The following is a 19,011-nucleotide window of genomic DNA, read 5'->3' as shown; positions in this document are numbered from 1 at the left end:
TAGAATGCCTGTGTTGCACAACTCTAATAATAACCAAATCCTCCAAATGGTGCATATATGCTTTAATAACGAAAGCTACACATGTTCCTAAATATTACTTAGCTGTTTCCTTAAATTTTCCTTTGGTTATCAAGCCATTTAATCACTTCAAAGATCTGCAAATTGTGGCTCACAGATTATTGTTGAATAAAAGCAGAGATAAATGCAGACAATTCATACTCAGCCCAGTAACCTCCTTCTCAGATAAAAAAAAAAGAGATAAAATGTTGCTCCCCACTGTCAACTAAAGATTAAATGAAACTTTTGTTCTCCCATACTGACAACTGGTCACACAGAGTTATAACAGGACTCCTGCCCTTCTGAGGTCTGCACTTGCAGACCTGGAATTGCATGGTATACAAACCTGTCTGGAATTCTGTGCCACTTCTTGCACATTACAAGAAGCCAAACAAGAAGCCAAAAAAATGTGGCATTACATGCACAGTGTTCATGCTCATTTAAAATTTCATCCTGCAGGGCAATGTTGTTCTACTGTTTTGTCCAGCAAAACTGAAACTTGAATAAATTAAAGGAGACTGTCTCTTCTCTACACAAGGTTCTTTTTTTCAGTGAAAGAGAATGTGAAAGGAATTATGAAAACAGGATAACAAGGTCAATGTTGTGGAGACTGAAAGTAAAGGAAGAGCCACTACCTCCACAGAATGACAAAAACAACTTAAAAACAAGTCACTGTTAAATCCCCTGTCAGTACCAAATAAAGAGCTTGGAATAGGGTGCACCACAGATTAACGAATGCCAAGTGCAGGTTGATATAAAATACACCTTGTATTTCAGCAGTTTGGCATTTTTATTGCAGTCACTTGTCTGTATGCCAGTTTTTCAGAGACAGCCTTGGAACTTGATTAACTTCTCCATGTGCTCTAGCAACAGAGGCAAAGAACACCATTTCTTCATTTAAAAGTGATCTTGACATAGAAAAGTTACAATAATTTAGACAAAACAAGCTAAGTGATCTCCAACCTTTTATTAAAATTCACTGAGAGGACACTTGTCTTCATTCCTTCACTGAGTTGCATGACCTCTTACTCCAGCTCTGACTTTTGAAACATCCATTTAGTATGGTTCTGTGAGTTAATGAAAAGTAACTTGAAACAACTCAGATGCTCACCCCAAGTTACCAGAAGGCTGGGTTAGTAATTTACAAAAACCTACATGAACATACTCTGTCAGATGTTTATACAGCATGTGAGGTCTGCAAGTGGAAGAACTCAGGGTTATCTAAAAGTGCCCACTGTCAAATACTTGGATGTTTTCTGTCAACAGCTACCAAAGTGCATTTTCCTCGTTGTACCATGACATTCTGATCTCCAGCATTTACTACAATCTCAATAACAAGCTAACAGATCTCCAATAAATGGTTGCTAATGACTTGCTAACCATATTCACATTGGGAGAACCCATACAATTCAAGAGTCAGTGCTCTGCTGAGAAACTTAGGCACAGGTCACACTCTCCACAATTATGCTGCCTTAAGTTGTTTGATAAACTTTGTGGATTCAACTTTGGAAGAATATCCTTGTCAAAACACATGACATTCAAATTAAAATTTAATGCAATTTCAGATTCTGGGACTCAAATATATTATTAAAAGTATGATAGCAACTATAACACCTCAGTAGATGTGCGACCATTTTTGCTATCAGGCTAGAATTTAATATTAAAAATTATAACTTGACTATGGGTTTTTCTAAATTAGATGATTACTTAATAAATTGATAAAGTTATCAGTGCAAATCACTGACCACAAAGATAATTCAGAGACTTATACAGTTGAAAAAATTAGTGAATTTGACAAAAAAAATTTTCAAAGTAATATATCCTGCTGATATTTTTACAGATCAAAAAAGACACTACATTGTCTCAACTATTTAATGAACTGCTTTTTTTTATTTGGGTAAAAAATATCTGAAACAATCTTATTTATATTCTCTGTTTTCTGTTAGTTTTAGAAGTCTGTACTCATTTTTGTAATATCTTATTTTAAAATTATTTTATAATGCTGAGATTTTTGATGTTGAGAAAAGTGGAATGAAAAATTTAGCAAAAATCTGGTAATTTTATTTTTGAAAAGACTGAGACCACAACCCCTTCTCAATCAGGTCACTTTGATGACCTCTAGTATCGTAGTATACACTCTGTAATTCAGTATTTTATTTTTGTTAGAGGTCTACAAATCTGTAAATATTTGGCTGTATAGGTCCAGAAGCCTGCAAAGACTTGAAGTGTTCTGAGATTCAGGCATGAACACTGACAAATCGTTGAAACAATAAGAACAACTTAAAGGAAAAAAAAAAATTCCAACCTTATCTTTTCTATTAGAGAAAGACAAAGGGTGGAAAGTAATTTAATCACTCATTTATCCTTGTTTTGTTTTCTATCTTGTCAGTCTCTCTGTTTTGGCCAGGGAAGCCTTTCTGCTATTCATTCAATAAATGCTTAAAAATTAGGATGCATTTTATTAGCCAGAGCTCTCCACAGACTCAGTGAAAAATCTGCAAATGCAGTGATTAAAAAGGGAGACAATTCCTTCTATCAATTACACTAAGAGCATTTGAGAGAGAAGAGCAGCATGTAAATGTGCACAAGTCAAGTAAAGATGATTTCCAAGTGTGAAAATTATTCTTGTCCCTGGCAGCTGCTATGTGAGAAGTAACAAGGTCCAGAAGCCTTGCTGGGCACAACCAGTGACAAGAATATCATTACAATCCATCTGCAACCCCCAAGAGACACAAAATGCCTCGTCAATCCTTTGTTCCAAGCAAAACTAGAAATCCAAAGCAATATGTTTCCAAGCCAGGACGTAGTGACTGTCACTACAGGAGCACCTCCCTGACCCCCTCAAATGGTTTCGTATAAGGGCAAGCTGAGAATACCTTTCAGAACTACAGAATTTTGGTATCACAGATATTATAGTAAATGTGTTTGCTTTGCCTGCATATTTACTTGCTTTGTGAGGAAAGGAGTGTTAGATTTGTAAAAACAAGTGAGTCATGAACAAGTCAAAATATTTCCAGTGAACTTATTTTTGCCTGAATACCCTGAGTTAACTGAAACCAAAATATTTTGCAGACTTGTATCAGTTTCACTGGCTTGTGATGAATTGGTGCTCCAGGCTGTGCTACATTTTTCTGAAATTGTTAGTTACAGAATCACAGAATCAACTAGGTGAGAAAAGAGCTCTGATCATTGAGTGCAACATGACCAAATACCACCATGTCCACTAGACCATGGCACTAAGTGCCACATTCAGCTTTTTATTAAACACCTCCAGGCACAGTGACGCCACCACCTCCCTTGGCAGCCCATACCAATGTCTAATCACCTTTTCTGTGAAGAATTCCTTCTAAATGTCCAACCTAAAACTCAGCTTGAGACAATGTTCTCGTTGTTGCTGGTTGCCTGGGAGAAGAGACCAACCCCCAGTGGGCTATAGCAGCTGTGGAGAATCTCCCTCGAGCCTCCTTTTCTCCAGTCTAAACGACCCCAGCTCCCTCAACTGCTCCTCGTAAGACTTGTGCTCCAGACCCTTCACCAGCTTTGCTGCCCTTCTCTGGACAAGAGAAATTTAATTCATCTTCATCTGGGGTCTAACAGCCTAACTGTGGAAATCCTCACCTGACACATTTTTTCTTACTTTCATTGGCATCCATCACTGAGGACCAACACTGAGTGATCTCTTTCCAGTGCCTGGCACCACTGGGATGAGGAAGGGCTGTCTGGCTGCCAGGTTTACAAGAAGCAAATGATGCATCTACTCAGGATACCTCATGAGCTAGTTTTCAAATTTCTCTTCCACTGAAAGAGGGAGGAGTGGTTTTGTCTGAGCGCTTTTGGACTCATTCTGACCAGCAGCTCTGGTCTGTTCTTGGATGAGCCCTGATAATACAAAAAAATAGTGTTTCAGCAGGTAAATAATCTCTTACTGTGATATTCAATCACTTGCCTAATTATTATGGGTGATTGCTGAGATACCTAAGTGCAGTTGAAGCAGAAAAGATTCTGTTACATCTTCTTTGTTTGTCTTAATCACTTTAAAAGGGTTTAATGTCTTTTTGTGTCTCTCAGCACATAAAAAATTTAAAAACAGAAGTCAGAAAGCATCCTAGAACTCTATGGAATATTTCTAGAGCATTACAAAGGTTGCCCCTCTGGACAGAAAGTTAAGCTGGTTGCTAAGACTGAATGAAAATTGAATTGAAATAGAACTTGTGATTACAAAACATATCTCTGAGGGTTTTGTACTTTTATCTACCAGCTTCTCTTTTGTCATGCCAATCAAACATCAGTTATGTTTTTAGTAACTTCTTTTTCTTAGCTAATACTTTCCAGCATTTTACCATCTTCCTTCTGCCTTTTGCTTAGTCCCTCTTTTCAGATCTTTGTTCAGCATCTCTACTTCCTTTCAAATTCCTCTTGGTTCTTTGCATGCCATATCTGTGACAATGACTCTAGAGATAATTCCACCTGGAAAAGAAGTAATTTCTACCTCTTTGGGGACAAAATAAGCATTGAATTACTTTAGTTATGTCTTTGATATGTGCTTCACCAGTCCTTCCACCGCTTATTATTGCAGGACAATGTTATGATTAGACACTTGGTGTCTTCTTTGGGCATCAACCTGTCAAGGCACTGGTGAAATAGAATTGTAATGCTATATAAGCAACTTGTTTCTTGCTCAATTTTACAGCGCTTTTATTGTAATCTTTAAAAAAGCCATAATGAATCTAAAGTTACTTATTTCTGCAGGACAGGACAAACCAAAGCTGCCCATCACATTTTACAGCTGCAGTGATTGAAATAACATTCCAGGTAAAGTACACCAACAAAATTGCAATGACAGTTTATGACCAAAAAAAAACCCACATGGGACTGTTGCTGCTGTGGTTCTCTCTGAAAGACAAGTGTCCCTCATGCAGAAGACATCCTTGCTTCTCCTCAAGAGTCCCTCAACACCATTAATAGCAACAGAAACCTGGATACAAGAGAGTGAGTGGAAGAGCAAAATTTAATATTGCTCAATACACTACATTTCCTTGGTGTTGTGCATGTTAGCACAGGTTAAATACTGCTACACTAATATTTTCCTAAGTGCTTTCCTAAGCTTATATTTTTCCATCCCAAGTTGTTTGTGAAACAGCTTCTGAAATAGTGCTCTAGGTGCAAGACACAGAAAGATAAAAGCAGATCTACTCTGTCCTCCAAGACAGAACTGGTTCACAAAGGCATCCTTGATCCTTATTTAGCACTGAAACTCATGCCATTTTACAAAAAATCAATCAGTACAAGCAGAAAAAGAAGAAATGTGGGAAACATGGAGACAGTAAAGTCCATTGGAAATAGCTCTTCCTTCTGGATTGTCCCATCAGAGACATCTGGAACCCAAAACACACTCCCACAGCAAACTGTAAATAGCCCATATACAGAAGAATGCATTGGAACATAGAGATAAATCAGCAAAAAAAGCAAAATTAGAAGCAAAATATTTATTTGCCTATCTCCAGGATATGTGTGCAATTAAATTTTATGATCAACTTTCAAGATTTTCCCATACAGAATTCAAGTCAACTGACCTTCTTTCTGTCCTAACTCTTGTTATTTCCTGCTAGTTATCACAAAATAGCAGTATCCTTGGCATCATTCAAAGAGATTTCCTACTTCTTTCCACACAACACAAGAAAAGAACAAACAGATTCTTTTGAGTTTAGTGACAATTAAAAGATGCAGCTGCCTGCACAGTGGCACAGGCTGAAGTAGAAGTGTGTGACTGCTGATCCCTTGGTGTCTTGTTGGCCTCATGCTTATCTGCGAAAGCAGGAGCATCTTAAAATAAAAGCTCAGAGGGGCCAGTAGGGAACTAGCTGGCAATACTCTAGCTTTGAAAACATCTTGTGGGCCAGGTTGCTCTTACTGAAGAGGATGATTTAGATTCATAAAGTTAGGTGTAAAGTCAAGTGCTCAAACACATCAAACTTACAATGACTGCCTTAAGTATAATGCACGTATTCACTTATGGGCAGGGTGGGAGTCAATGTTTTTTGGGGTTTAATCATCACTCAAGAGATTAGGAATTTGAGGGAGGGACAGCAGATCAGGTCCCAGCCCTGGCAATACACGGTAGATTAAATGTGTCTCAATAGTCAAGGGGAGGGGAATTATCTTATGATGCTTCCTTTCCACTGAGTCCTGGTAGAAGGGCAGGCACTGAGAGAAGAAGACATGCAAGTGCTCACAGAACTTCACAACAGGAGGTTCTTGATGCAGAGAAAATTATAGAAATTAGAGGAAATAGAAGTTATTGACTTTAGTTAGAGACCATGAATTTGTGACCTGCCCTGGTTAAACTTAGAGAATAAACTACATGATTTAATGGATCCCTTTATGAAATAAATAATTACTTTCTTGTATTTATGTGATTTTTTTGTACCAAACTCTCCAAACCTCCCACTATTGTTCTCACTCTGATACACAGATCCAGAGGGACTGGTACAGTCCTTCTAATCTTATTTCTCTTTTATTTCTGCTCATCCCATCTTCTGCTTCTTACACAAATAATCCTATTATCAATTTTCAGCATCTGCATGATCAGAACAAGCAGCTCCTATTTGCATGTCAGAGCACTGAGCAATTCAAAAAGCAGTGGCAGTCAGCCCATTACACAGTTATAGTACCCCAGGATCTGTTTCAGATAGTACTCCAGGATCTATTTCAGCTCCCATTAGGTTTGCAAATGAGATTTTGACTGCTTTGACTTCTAATTCAGGGCAAGTAACACACTAATGGTGGAAACTATACTGCAGATACAGTGGCACCAGGGCAGCAAGCACACACAATATCGAGGAATGAAAGCACAGTTTGTCACCAATCCTGTGACTGTACCTGTACCTCTGTTGAGCACAAGTCCCGGTGTTCCACCCAGAGCCACCTGCTCCCCACAGCCCCATTTTGTGCTGTGCTGTGTGACCACTCCCCACGCACAGAGGCGGAGTGGTGCTCCTTGAGCTGCTTCTCCAAACAACAACAGGGACGGGAAGGAGCAGGGAAGGGAAATTCCCAATGCCAGCATCTTTATTTCTCCCCGACGAAGGGTCAGAGCACAGAGAGATGTTGCAGGGTCAATGGCATACTGAAGTCCTCACAATAAAAAAGGGACACTCCTGCAAAGCGCCAAGAAGGGACAGGACCGCTTGACACCTTGTGCATGTAATTAGGTATCTCAGACTTCAAGAGCCAGATTTTCTGCTAAGCTTTGGGACAACCAAGAAGAATCAGGTTATACCTGCTGACGTTAATTTTGCAACTGCAATGCAATCCAATCTGAGTGTTCAGATTGGAAGCCTCTTCCCTGTTCTGTCAGAGCTGGATTGCTAATCTCCTGGTAATAATGCCAGGCACATCCTCTCCTACTGCTTCCTGGAAAGAGGACGTATATGTCATTTCTATTTATTCATGAACATCCTCATCATGTTAGACAAAGTGGCCACAAACATGCATGTAGATATATCATGTACGCAAAAACATGGTTTGGATTCTGTCCTATATAATGCTTTATAAATTAAAAATATCAGCTGAGGTGGGAAGATTGTGTTTTAACTCACATTTTATAGGCAGCTAGTACTTCTGCTTTTCATCAGCTACTTTAAATACCTTCTATAAAAACAGTTTGCCTTACTGGCCAAGCATTGCAAGGTGGGACATACTTGTTGTGTTAAAGTCAGACGGGAAGCAACAGCCACCAGAGAAAAGTTTGGCTGTCCAATACTCCCCTTTCTCAGAAATGAATTGTCATTTGACTAAGGGACAGAAACTTCTAATAGAGAAAAAAATAAACAACTGAAAGTTAAATTTTAACCAAGTTAAGTGCTTTAAGAAAAAAACAAATCCTATGTAGTAGAATGTAGTAAATATAGTAAATCCCTCTTCCACCCAATAAAAAAATAAAAAAAAATTTTACAAAGTTGTGTGTCCCAAAGGAGTCAATGACAGCTCAAGGCTTGACCTCGGCAAGCTGTCGGTCTCCTGAAGAGAGATGGAGAACTGTGTAAACCCTGCTGCGGCGGCTTCTGTCGGCAAGGGTTTGATGCAGCCGTCGAGACCCGTGTGCGAGCGGAGGGCGCACCTTTGGAGCCGCAGTTGTTTTTGCACGCGGGAACAAACCTCCCTCCCGGACCACGACCCGTGTCTCCCGTCACGGGGGTGCCACCGCCGCCCGCGGTCACCGCAGCGCCCGCCGCCCTGAAAGCGCCGTGAGGGCTGCGGGGCTGCAGAGAGGCACCAAGGAGAGATGAGGAGACGTCCCCTCCTCCTCCAAATTCCCGGTCCTGCGGCCTTTCTGTGCCCAGAGGCAAGAGGGGCCGGAGCGGACGCCCATCCCGGGGCTCCGGTGCGCGGCGCTGCAGGCGGACAAGCGGGAGAGTCTGCACGGCGCCCGGGGCGTCAGGAAAGTCGAGGGGCACAAGCAGAAAACAAATAAGTAAAGACGAAACTCTCCTCCTGAAAGCGGACACATTGTGGCACAGTTTTCCTGCGGCGGCGGGCCCGGTCCGACAGCCGCGGTGCTCGGCGCCCGCCCCCCAGCGCCCCGCCCGGAGCGGGCCCCCCGCTCCCCCGAGCGCCCCGGCCCGGCCCCGCACGCCGGTCCCGCTCACCTCATGGCCCAGCTCCGCGGGCGCCGCCCGCTCCCCCAGCGCCGGGCCGGGGAGCGCAGCGGCGGCAGTGGCGGCTCCTCCCGTCCCCGCGGCGCTGCCCGGCCCCGGGAGACGCCTGGCGGCGGGGCGGCGGCGGGCGGGCCGGGGGAGGGCCGGGACGAGGGGCGGCCGCGCCGCCTCCCCTGCCCGCTCCGCCCCTGCGGAGCGCCGGGACGGGCGGGGGTGCGGGGACGGCCCGGGGATGCGGCCCCGCCGCCGCCGGTGCCCAGCGCTCGCTGTGCGGCGGCGCTAGCGGGAAAGCGTGAAGCTCCTTCTCAGGGGAGTGCGGGTGCCGCGGCTGTCGATACCGCCTCTGCCCTGGCCGCGGAGTTGTCCGTGCTTGTGACGGTCCACAGAACGTCCTGACCTGCACTGCTGGTGGTTAGCAACTTCCCAGGAAGGCAACTCACAACGTTTATAATGTCCTGCACGCACGTCCCGGTTTTGCTCCCTTTACTTGGGATTCGGTGTCAGACTCGCACCCCAGCAGGCGTGCACCTCCCCTGAAGCAACCAGTGTCTGTTTCTTGTACTGTCACGGGTCAGCCCTGAGGAGATGATTCCACCTTCTCCGTTACCACCAGGGTGGATGGGACTTTGAGCAAGCTGACCTACTTAAAGATGTCCCCGCTCAGGGCAGGCGTGGGATTGCACCGGATGATCTACAAGGCCCCTTCCAATTCAAACTACTCTGTCGTTCTATGAGCAAGTGTGGACTGCACTGGTTGATTCAAGTATTGGCTCCTCATGCCATAAATGAGTAAATTCTGCAAAAGTTCGACGCCATTGGGGTTCTACAGAGGAGGGAAGTTCCGACGGGCGTCACTAGCGCAGAGCGTGCAATGAGAAAAGGTGACACCAGCAGTGTCCTTCCCGTCGTTTCTCCATGCGGATTGCCGCGGGCTGTCCTGCCCTCTAGTGCCTGCAGCGCCCGCTCCCTCCGGCCTCCCTCGGCTCCCTGATGCGCTCACGCCCCCAGGAGCTGCAGAGCCCCGCGCACCCCCCGTGCCCCCTGCGTGCAGAGCTGTCCCTCCTGCGGGCCTGTGCCTGCCGGGGACAGCCGCTGCTGGCAACACTGACCTAGCAGGGCACGGCGCTGCTGCAATGTAGCACGGGTGTACTTCTGCGAGGGGGACGGCCCCACCTGAGGAACTGCTCACCTCATGTGGACGGACAACTAACTAACTACGCATGTTAGTGAAGGCACGTTTTGTCAGTCATGCCTGGTACTGCTTCCAGTGAACCGGCAGGAAAGGACGATTACAAAGAAAACCGAGACTGGACTCGGCGTGTAGCTCCAGCCCCTCACCTCCAGGAGGGGCTCTAAGAGGATGCTGAGGAGGATTTTGCACAGGCAGAAATTCCCAGGGGCAGGTAAATCTGAACTTGGCAAGGCTGAGGAGCAGCTGCTTCGGCTCTATTACCTGCTGAGATGTCCATTCAAGTTTGTGAGGAAAGAAAAGACTAACATGAGTCAAAAGCAATTTATTTAATTGCTGTAGTAACTACCTTTCAAAACAAGGAAAGTAAGGAAATATTGTTCCAAGAACATTATCAAAGCATTTACAAAGATTATTATGATGCTCTCAACATCCTTCTCATGACCTTCTAGCACAGGGTGTGGGACAGCATTTCAACTTTTGATGGATTGGATTGTGTAAAAGGAGACAGAATTTCTGTGCCATTCATTGCACTTGTAACTTCTCTGTTGATTCTAGCAGCCTGAAATCAGCAACTCCAGCATATGGAAAACATGTTTTAATGCTCTACTGTTGCTTAGGTTCACCCTTCAGAATGGCTAGGGCACAATACCTGCAAATAGATAGGAATTAATTCCTTATTTCTAAGCCACTGGTCTGCATTTACTTGATGACTTGCCTGTTTGTTACTCAGTTTCCAAATCTGCTGCTCCTTCTTGACCTTATTCTTCTAACTGGAAGCTTAAGGTTCTTCCTCAGCACCTTCCTCAGGTTGGTCAGTCTCTTCTTCCTCAGCAACAGGTTGGTCAGCATCATCCTCCTCACCAGACATCTTGGGAGCTGCATCTGTTTCCCCAGGCTCTTCAGCAGGTGGAGCAGGTGGAGCAGGTGGAGGTGGACGGCTAAATTCATCTAAGCGCTGTTCCACCACCGTACGAATCAAAGCTGAAACAGAGACAGCCACCATTTACAACCACAGAGGAAAAACCTTATAATTTGAGAATTTTTTTGTATACATTACTGACCTATAAATCCCTCAACAGGGAAATAACCCTGAAATAACTCTGAAAATGAAGAAATTTCTAAGGACTGGAGCAAGACAATGGCATCTGGTTAAAAGTTTAAACAGATTTAACAAGAATACAATAGATATTCTCATCACTATTATATCCTGCAGCAACATTCTCCTTAGGATGTTTATTCAGTAGTCACATACAATATTTTTTTCTTAAAGAAGAGACATTTCCCTTCCTTCTGAAGAGCTACATTAAGAAGTGATCCTTGAGTGTACATGAATCAGCATAAAGTACCTAACACACCAGCTTTAATTGTCCAAATCATATTATACCTTAACAAGTAAAATTCAGGGTCCTAATTAAACTAAAAATAAACCAAAGGAAGCAAAAACATACTTGTAATACAAACCCAAAATCTCAGCAAGAGGAAAACTATAGGAATAAAGATGTTATGCAAGTGTAAAAAAGTGGTTTGATCTAGGAGCACATTGCTGAGCACAGATATACCATACTTTTGTGTTCCTACACAAGACAGAATCCAGGTTTTTCAGGTTTTTCAACTACAGCCTCTAAACTAATAAAAGAGCCCAAATATTTAGCTTGAACTGGCCAAAGAAGACTGATATTTCAATCTATTTCAAAAGCAAAGACATTATTATTGACTGATAAGGAGGTAAGCCCTTGTTTTGATGAAAAATATTGGTCACCTCACTTCTCAGTCAACCATGGCCCACCATCATTCTCCTTTTAATGTAGGAAAATAATCCATAGCTCCATGAGCTTACACAACAAATTAAGACTCTTTCATGGTATACGTGTGGCAATACACAAGCTGGGCTTTTCTGTTCCCACTGGCACAATCAGGTGCACTACAGAGAACACTACAGCAGTGTAACACAGAGGAAGTAGAAGCTTTATAGCAAAAAAAAAATTGTGTTTTTTAACCATTCTGTTCCTGACATAGGTGTTGTATCTCCCAGCATTAACAAACCTCAAACAGTATAAAGTCAGAAGAGAGTGGATAGTGCTGCATGACTGACACTTCCATTATTTCAGCTGAAAATCAGTTACCTAGTTGTCTGTAGTAGTAGTTTTCCAACATTAAAACATGTTAATATAGTAAAAAAACCAAATCAACAAATAAATGCAAACAAACAAAACTCCCAACACAAAAAACCATGGAGTTTTTCCTAAAATGACACTTCCTACCTTAACCCACAGTGACCATATAAACGTGACATTTGTTCTCACCAGCAAAAAAACAATCAAGAACAACAGGCAGCCTGGATTACATTCCAGGATTTGGTAACTTACAGTCAAGCATTATTCTTCCCAGAACCTTCTTCTGTAGTTCTTCTTCCACTTCTGACATCAGCCATGGAAGGAATTCTGTCTCAATATCTGTCGGAATTTAGAAGGAAGAAACAAAGGGAAAATGTCACTTTATATATAAAGGATGACCAACAGGACTTGGTGGCTGTTTTTTATTTGCTACAACAATTAAGGGATGACACCCCACACCCAGCCAAAAGGCACTTGTTCTGTAAGAGTCACATGAAATCTCTCAGATGTTATTTTTTCTTATCTCCAGCTTCTCTTACTGAGGTTCATGATCATTATAGATTCAGAGTCCTCTCAACTGCAGTTATTTTCAAAGAGGTCTGGCACCCTGAAGGGCTCAGCACAGATGAGATACACAGTCATATTCTAGTGAGTTCCAAATAACTATCCTGAACAAGTCAGAAGAATAACATTTCCTGCCTTGCTTTCCAAAGACATTTGGCTTCTGGTCTGCTGAAGGCATTTGTTCTCTCTGACTAAGGAGCTCTTGCTCACTTATGTACTTCTCAAATGATACTTTTTGAACACTGTGATCCCAAAGCCTGCCCTGGTTGCAAAACACACTCAGTTTCTGCACTGATCTCATGATTTACCCTGGAGAGAGAGTAACCATTCCCAAGCTGTGGTCTGTGGAGACTGCTGAAGTGAGGTGTAGCAAGATAACTCATAAGAAATGCTGCTGATTCTAAGGGCTTGGAAGTCACTGATATACAATTCCAAAATTATTTTCAGTTTTCAATTCTAATTGACTAATTTTTCACTTGCTCTGATAATCATTAAAAAATATTCAGAATGACGTACTGATTTCTTTGTCTGATCTATAAAAATACATGTACTTCAGTTTGGATCTCTCTCCCAATCCTAACCACCCATTTATTTCTGTCTAGCTCCAAAGTAGCTCTTCTCATTGTCACACTGTCACCTCTTGCTTATTCTTCACTATTTGTACAGATGAGCAATAATGTTTTTTGTGTTCAGCCACAAATGTAAATGAATAGTCTTATGACATTATTCTAAATAATAGGATAATATGCTATGTTTCGTGGTTGTTTTGAGCTTTATATAACTTTGCTCATGTATTTAAAAAGAAAAAAACAAAACAAACCTCTTTCTATAGGGTCATAAAAAAATCCACTGTCATGAAGATTGTTGAAGACTGAGGGAATGAGATCAGCCAGGTAACGCTGAGCAAATGCCCGAGCTGCAATTTTCTCTGCAGTCTCTTTCTGTTTCCGCAGCTTTTCCAGGTGCTCCAGCCTGCGACGTTCCTGTCAAGGCAATTATGTATGTAAAACTTAGAGGCCTTTAGCTGTGACTCCTTTGATCTAGATTTTGAAGAATTATCACAGTGTGTGTCCCATAAATAGCAAAGATAGTATGATCTCTACGTGGTCTTTGCAGCCTCTAACTTCCACTGAAATTCCTCACATGAAAGAGTGCTTGAAAGCAAGTTTGTGCTTTATCTATGGAGTATTAAAATACCCCAAATTACAAAGAAACACATTTCTGTAGTATTCCTTTCTTGAATTTGACAAGTCTGTAAAATAAGGGCATCGCAGCTGGCCAAATGAAACCCTTCTCTGATGCCTTAGTATACATTAATCTCATGACTTTTTGCTTTATTATTGCAGATCAAGCTGGTTATTTGCCTTGGAATAGGATGAAGTTCAGAAAAGTATTTCCCAAACTTTTTATCTTCCAATATTATATAATATTGCAAGTGCCAAAAGATTAAAACTCAAATTGGTTCAGGAAACCATTAGTAAACACAATTATACAAGGCTGATAAATAGTAAGTAATTAACACTTGCCTTCTCTGTTTATTCCTATTTACTAAACATTACTAATATGGCATGATACTTTACAATCTTGAGATGTGCACACAGAGTACAGCATGCATTGTGTGTGAAAGACCAGGAGGTGTCTCTCTTACTTCCAAGCACTCTGACTATTTGTTTAGCACTTATTATAATGAAAAGGCTTAAGAAACAGCTGTACCAGGTACAGAAGAATATGCTGTTAGTTTTGACCTTTTGACCAAGTCACTCAAGCATGACAGCTCCCAGTAAACATAACAGTGTGGTGCTGTTGTATGAGAGCAAGTGGCAGAGTGCAGCTGTATGTCATCAAAATGCTTTAAGGCATGTCAAAGCTGACAGTACCCTTTTGGGCATACCCAGCTTATATCACAGGCTGTTGTTCAGTACTGGAAATGTTTTTCTCCCTTCTGACAGGAAGTCCCTTAGGAAGTCCTACCTTCTCCTCTCTGATCCGCCTGTCCTGCTCTTCCAAGCGCTGTAACTCAGCAAACTCTGCATTACGCAGCTCTGCGAAGGCACGCTGATGTGACCACAGCTGGGACAGCTCTTCTTCTTCCATGACTTCCAGCAAAGCCTGCTCAACTGTTTTTCCAACCAACACCTCCAGGATCGGCTTAACTTCAATATCAAAGTCAAACAACTGAGGATGAGAGTCAGAGAAACAGAGAGAAATGTCTCTTGATCACAATTACTCTTAACAAGGATTGGCAAGGAGAAAAGGACAATGAACAAAGCCCTTGTACTGAAGTCAGGCTAGGGAAGTGCAGGTGGGGGACCAGTGTCAGCTAAGGCAGGGAGAATCATGACTGCTGCTGGGGGTGCATGGGATGGCCTGAATGGGCTGGCCTGAGACACCACAGAGCCTCCCATAGCCCCTGTGGGGACTGCCAGGGAGAAGCTGAGCACTTGCCTAGACCATACTTCTGTGTTCCCAGTCCCTTCTTGGGCTGGACATGTTTTACAGAAGAGAGCATTTCTCAACACTGTATCACTTAGCTGAAATCAGCAGAGCCAGTGTACATGGCAGCACAACTTCTTTAATTTTGCACTCAACCTCAAAGCAAACTTTGGTGAGTTGGGTTTGGGTGGTTTGTGGGGTTTTTTTTGGCATGTTCCGTGAGGGTTAGTTTCTTTCTGTTTCTACTTCAATTTTGTATCAGCAATGTGTTTTGGATGGAAGAGATATTTTGACAGCACTTGTGGACCTGACTTCATACCTCTCCTGTTTCTATTTGAGTGGCCACATCTTTTCCTGATTTGGCTGGTATGAAGAGTGGAGTGGGAGGTCTGTCCAAAAATTCATCTGTTTGACACTCTCCATCAACCTCTATTATCCGATCACTAATCTCTTCCAAATACAGTTCTAGAAACAAAAGCACAATGAATACACATCATGGGATTCCTTTCATTTTATCTTTCAACTGTTTTTGATGACCCTATATTCTAAATTACATCCAAAGAGTGCAATAAAATGCTTTCTATAAAGTTAGAAAAAGGCCTCTCAAAACATAGGTCAATTTGCTGCAAAGGCCATCTGATGCTGTGTTCTCTGTAATGTCAGGTGCACTTCATGGAAGTGATTCCAAAAACAGTAGTTCACCTAAAGCAAAAGTTTTAAAACTTTCCATTTTAAGCATATATGCAATTTCTCTAATTATACTGAAAATGGAAAGAGTAGATGAAGCAGTCTTGACTAGTATTCAAGAATGTACATGAAAAATAGACCTTCTGGGAAAATGTCACTAATTAGACAAGTGTAGAACCTCTGATTCCAGCATTCCATGATTTTAAACTGTGTGATTCTACCAACTTCATCACCAATTTAGCAAGTGAATATAGATCAACAAGCTTTTGTTTTCAGACAGATATAAAAAAAAAGTGCAGCCTTTTACCTGTCTGCACGTGAACATGTACTCTGCCTGCCACAGGCTCCGGCGTTCCTGGCCGAATTTGCTCCAGTGTGAGCCTTCTGGCCGGGATGTGTTTCGATTTCGAGGCTCTCCTCGGCCTTTTAACCTCAATGGCAAGGGGCTCGGTACTCTGAGCCTGGGTGAAGAAGGAAGATACCCACAAAACAGAACACACTTTATACTTGAAAATGATATTCAATTGCCTCTACAGAAAAATGAAGGTTGCTCTTTGATCTTAATGATAGCTATCTAGTATTTTGGATTTACTTTCCTGGGTCCTGGCCCTAAATTTTCACAGGCTTAAAGACTGTATGGCATGAAATTAATAAGTTATGCTAGCTGCCTACACAGGCACATAATAATGGCATCTCATGCTAAGAGTAATAATTAATTATTTTCTTATTTGAAAGTGAATATTGTATACAGAACTTTGTTAGATAAAGTATAATAAAATGGTATGTTTTCAAATTTTGAGAGTCAAATGGACTTAAGTCCAGTCATCATATTATGAACAGAATTGTTTGCTAGATAAAAATTAGACTAATATATAATTGGTCTATATAATAGACAAATTATTGCTGATGAAACAAAAGAAACTCATAATAACATTTAAATTCAGTATTCTACTTATAGATTGAGTTAAACATCAGCTTTGAACTTCTTAAACAAAACTTACGTGAAATTCACTCTAAGAAATGGCTACTGAACAACACAAAGCTATTTTCAAACAGTAGCATTTAAAATATACTGCTTTAAATTCATATATGATCAAATTATCTGTGTGGAAATATTCTCTGAAAACAAAGTATCATATTTGGGTGGGATTCCGAGCAACCTGGACAAGTGGAAGTTGTCCCTGCCCAGGGCAGGGGGTTGAAACTAGATGATCTTCAGGGTCCCTTTCAGCCCAAACCATTCTAAGATTCTATGATTTACCATTATATCAGGATATAGCAGTAATACAAAGAAAAAAAAAAAACAAAAAACTTTGGCATCCGTACAAGCAGCTTTTGCATACAGCTGTATCATTTAGCTCTGCTTCTGTGGTAGGATAAACCAAAGTCTATGCCACAACTCAACTTCCCAAGAGCTGCAATTCCCCCTGATGACACCTTGCATATGATACAAGATTATGAAGCAATGACTTGTGCTCAGGACCATTACCCTAAAGAAACAGAGAAAGAAAATAAAGTCATCAAGAATTTAACGGGGGGTAAAAAAATCAGAACTGCAGAAGTTCGTATGAAACTGAGTGTTTTAAAGAAGAGCTAGAAACAGTCACAGGCTGGTTTAACTGGAGAGCCTGTGACTACGTGAAACATTGAAAGTTCAATTACAGCTTCATTATAGATGAGGAACAGCTTCGCCGCCCTACCTATGGCTTTCCAACAAAACCGTAGCCTGGTGCACTTTAGCGAACCCCCGTACCTGCGGTGGGGTAGGATGGGAGGACAGGACGTTTCCGCGCACCACTCTCGGGTCGACCATGATGTTGCCGTAGCGCACCTTCTCCCTGCGGCACAGCACACACAGCGCCGCTTGCGGCTTCCCCCGGCCGGCGGGAGAAAGGCCAAGCGGGGAAGGGAGCTGGGCCCGGGGGAAGGCGCGGAAGGCAGCGGGGCAGCGGCCTGCCGGACACCGGCACTCACGTCTCGGAGCCATTGGACTGCTCTCGGTACTTGGGCCGGGGGGGCAGGGAGCGGGGCTGGCTGGAGTAGCTGTAGGGCCCGTCGGCGGCCGCTTGCGCGGGCCCCACGGTGTGCTCCATGCTGCGGCTCCGGCTCCGCGCGGCGGGCGCGCCTGAGGGAGCGCTAACGGCGTCCGTCTCCCGGGCAACGCGCCGCGCGTGCGCGGGCAGGCGGCCGCGGGCTCGCGGGGCGTCGCGGAACGGCTCGGGCTGGGAGGCTCCTTAAGGATCGTCCGTGGGCAAGGACACGTCCCACCAGAACAGGGTGCTCAAAGCCCCGTCCAGCCCGACCTCGAACACTTTCGGGGTGGCGAATTCACAGCCTCCCTGGGCAACCTGCTGCAGTGCCCCACCACCGTCCCAGCAAACAATGCCTGCCTAGTATCTAATCCAAATCTACCCTCTTCCAGACTGAATGCATTCCCCCTTGTCCTGTCACTACATGCCCTGTAATAAGCCCCCCTCCAGCTCTCCTGTCGGCTCTCCGGTACTGGAATGCGGCGGTCAGGTCACGCCGGAGCCTTCCCTTTGCGGTGCGCAGCCCTCGCCCCTCACAGAGCCCGGGCCTGGGGCCGTGCCGGGCCCCGGGAAGGCGCCGCCGTCACCCCCAGCGGCTCCGAGCTCGCTCGGCTGCTCTGCGGGCCCGCCCGGCCGAGGCAATGAGGGCGTCGGACCGCGAGGTGTCACCGTCCTCCCGCCGCCTCCGAACAGCTCCCCGGGACTCGCAGCTCCCCAGGGACACGCGGGGTGCGCTGGCACTGGCGTGGGGGGACGCGGAACTCTGTTGGGTGGCGTGCTGGTGGCTTCAGTACCGGCGTCCTGGAAGCACCGGCTCAAACAGCTGCACCCCAGATTTGTGTTTTCCACGTAAGCAGGAGATTTGGATCCTGTAAAGGTGTGCTGTGATGGCAGAGGGAAGATGAGGTGAGTCCTCAGTATGCTGTCCCACCCGTGGTGAGCTGCGCTCCCTGCCAGGGCACATCATGAGCACGCGTTTTTCAGCCTCTGTGAAAAATTTCCATTAAGAGAAACATAAAAGCGTTGAAGGGTTACTGATACAGCGATAGCCCCTTTTTTTTAACCTGTGTGGGTAGGGATATGCATTGATTCTTTTAACAAGACTTAGCATATAAAATAGCCCATATCCTTTGTTTCTGAAACCTTTGGTTTAAATATAATTCTTATTTTAAATTCTTATTTTAAATTCTATTTATTTCAGCTCAGTTATGTTACTGCTGCAGACATCTGTGCTCCACTGTAGCCCTGAGTACTTCACAGGAGGCCCCAAAGGCATG

The 19,011-nt window shown here is 43.5% G+C and overlaps 3 protein-coding genes across 3 annotated transcripts in view; 1 reads left to right on the top strand and 2 right to left on the bottom strand.

The window, feature by feature from the left end:
* The window catches only part of PLAGL1 (PLAG1 like zinc finger 1), a 45,175-nt gene extending 36,356 nt beyond the window's left edge, over nucleotides 1–8,819 (bottom strand). The window contains exon 1 of the mRNA XM_064708265.1: nucleotides 8,706–8,819. The gene's annotated coding sequence lies outside the window, so the exon portion shown is untranslated. The remainder of the gene's footprint in view (nucleotides 1–8,705) is intronic.
* Nucleotides 8,820–10,213: 1,394 nt separating this feature from the next.
* On the bottom strand, nucleotides 10,214–17,842 carry RSPH3 (radial spoke head 3). The gene is made up of 8 exons (XM_064706951.1): nucleotides 17,679–17,842; nucleotides 17,458–17,542; nucleotides 16,012–16,165; nucleotides 15,337–15,482; nucleotides 14,556–14,759; nucleotides 13,405–13,567; nucleotides 12,273–12,359; nucleotides 10,214–10,887 (listed from the first exon to the last, which is right to left on the bottom strand). The coding sequence occupies exons 1-8, from the start codon at nucleotides 17,795–17,797 to the stop codon at nucleotides 10,685–10,687; spliced, it is 1,161 nt and encodes a 386-aa protein (XP_064563021.1). The 5' UTR covers nucleotides 17,798–17,842; the 3' UTR covers nucleotides 10,214–10,684.
* Nucleotides 17,536–19,011, top strand: part of LOC135444883 (T-cell activation Rho GTPase-activating protein-like) — a 66,488-nt gene continuing 65,012 nt past the window's right edge. The window contains exon 1 of the mRNA XM_064706952.1: nucleotides 17,536–17,704. The gene's annotated coding sequence lies outside the window, so the exon portion shown is untranslated. The remainder of the gene's footprint in view (nucleotides 17,705–19,011) is intronic.

The sequence above is a fragment of the Zonotrichia leucophrys genome, chromosome 3 (assembly GCF_028769735.1).
Source record: "Zonotrichia leucophrys gambelii isolate GWCS_2022_RI chromosome 3, RI_Zleu_2.0, whole genome shotgun sequence".
Classification (NCBI taxonomy): domain Eukaryota; kingdom Metazoa; phylum Chordata; class Aves; order Passeriformes; family Passerellidae; genus Zonotrichia; species Zonotrichia leucophrys.
This window is presented reverse-complemented; position numbering and strand designations above follow the sequence as displayed.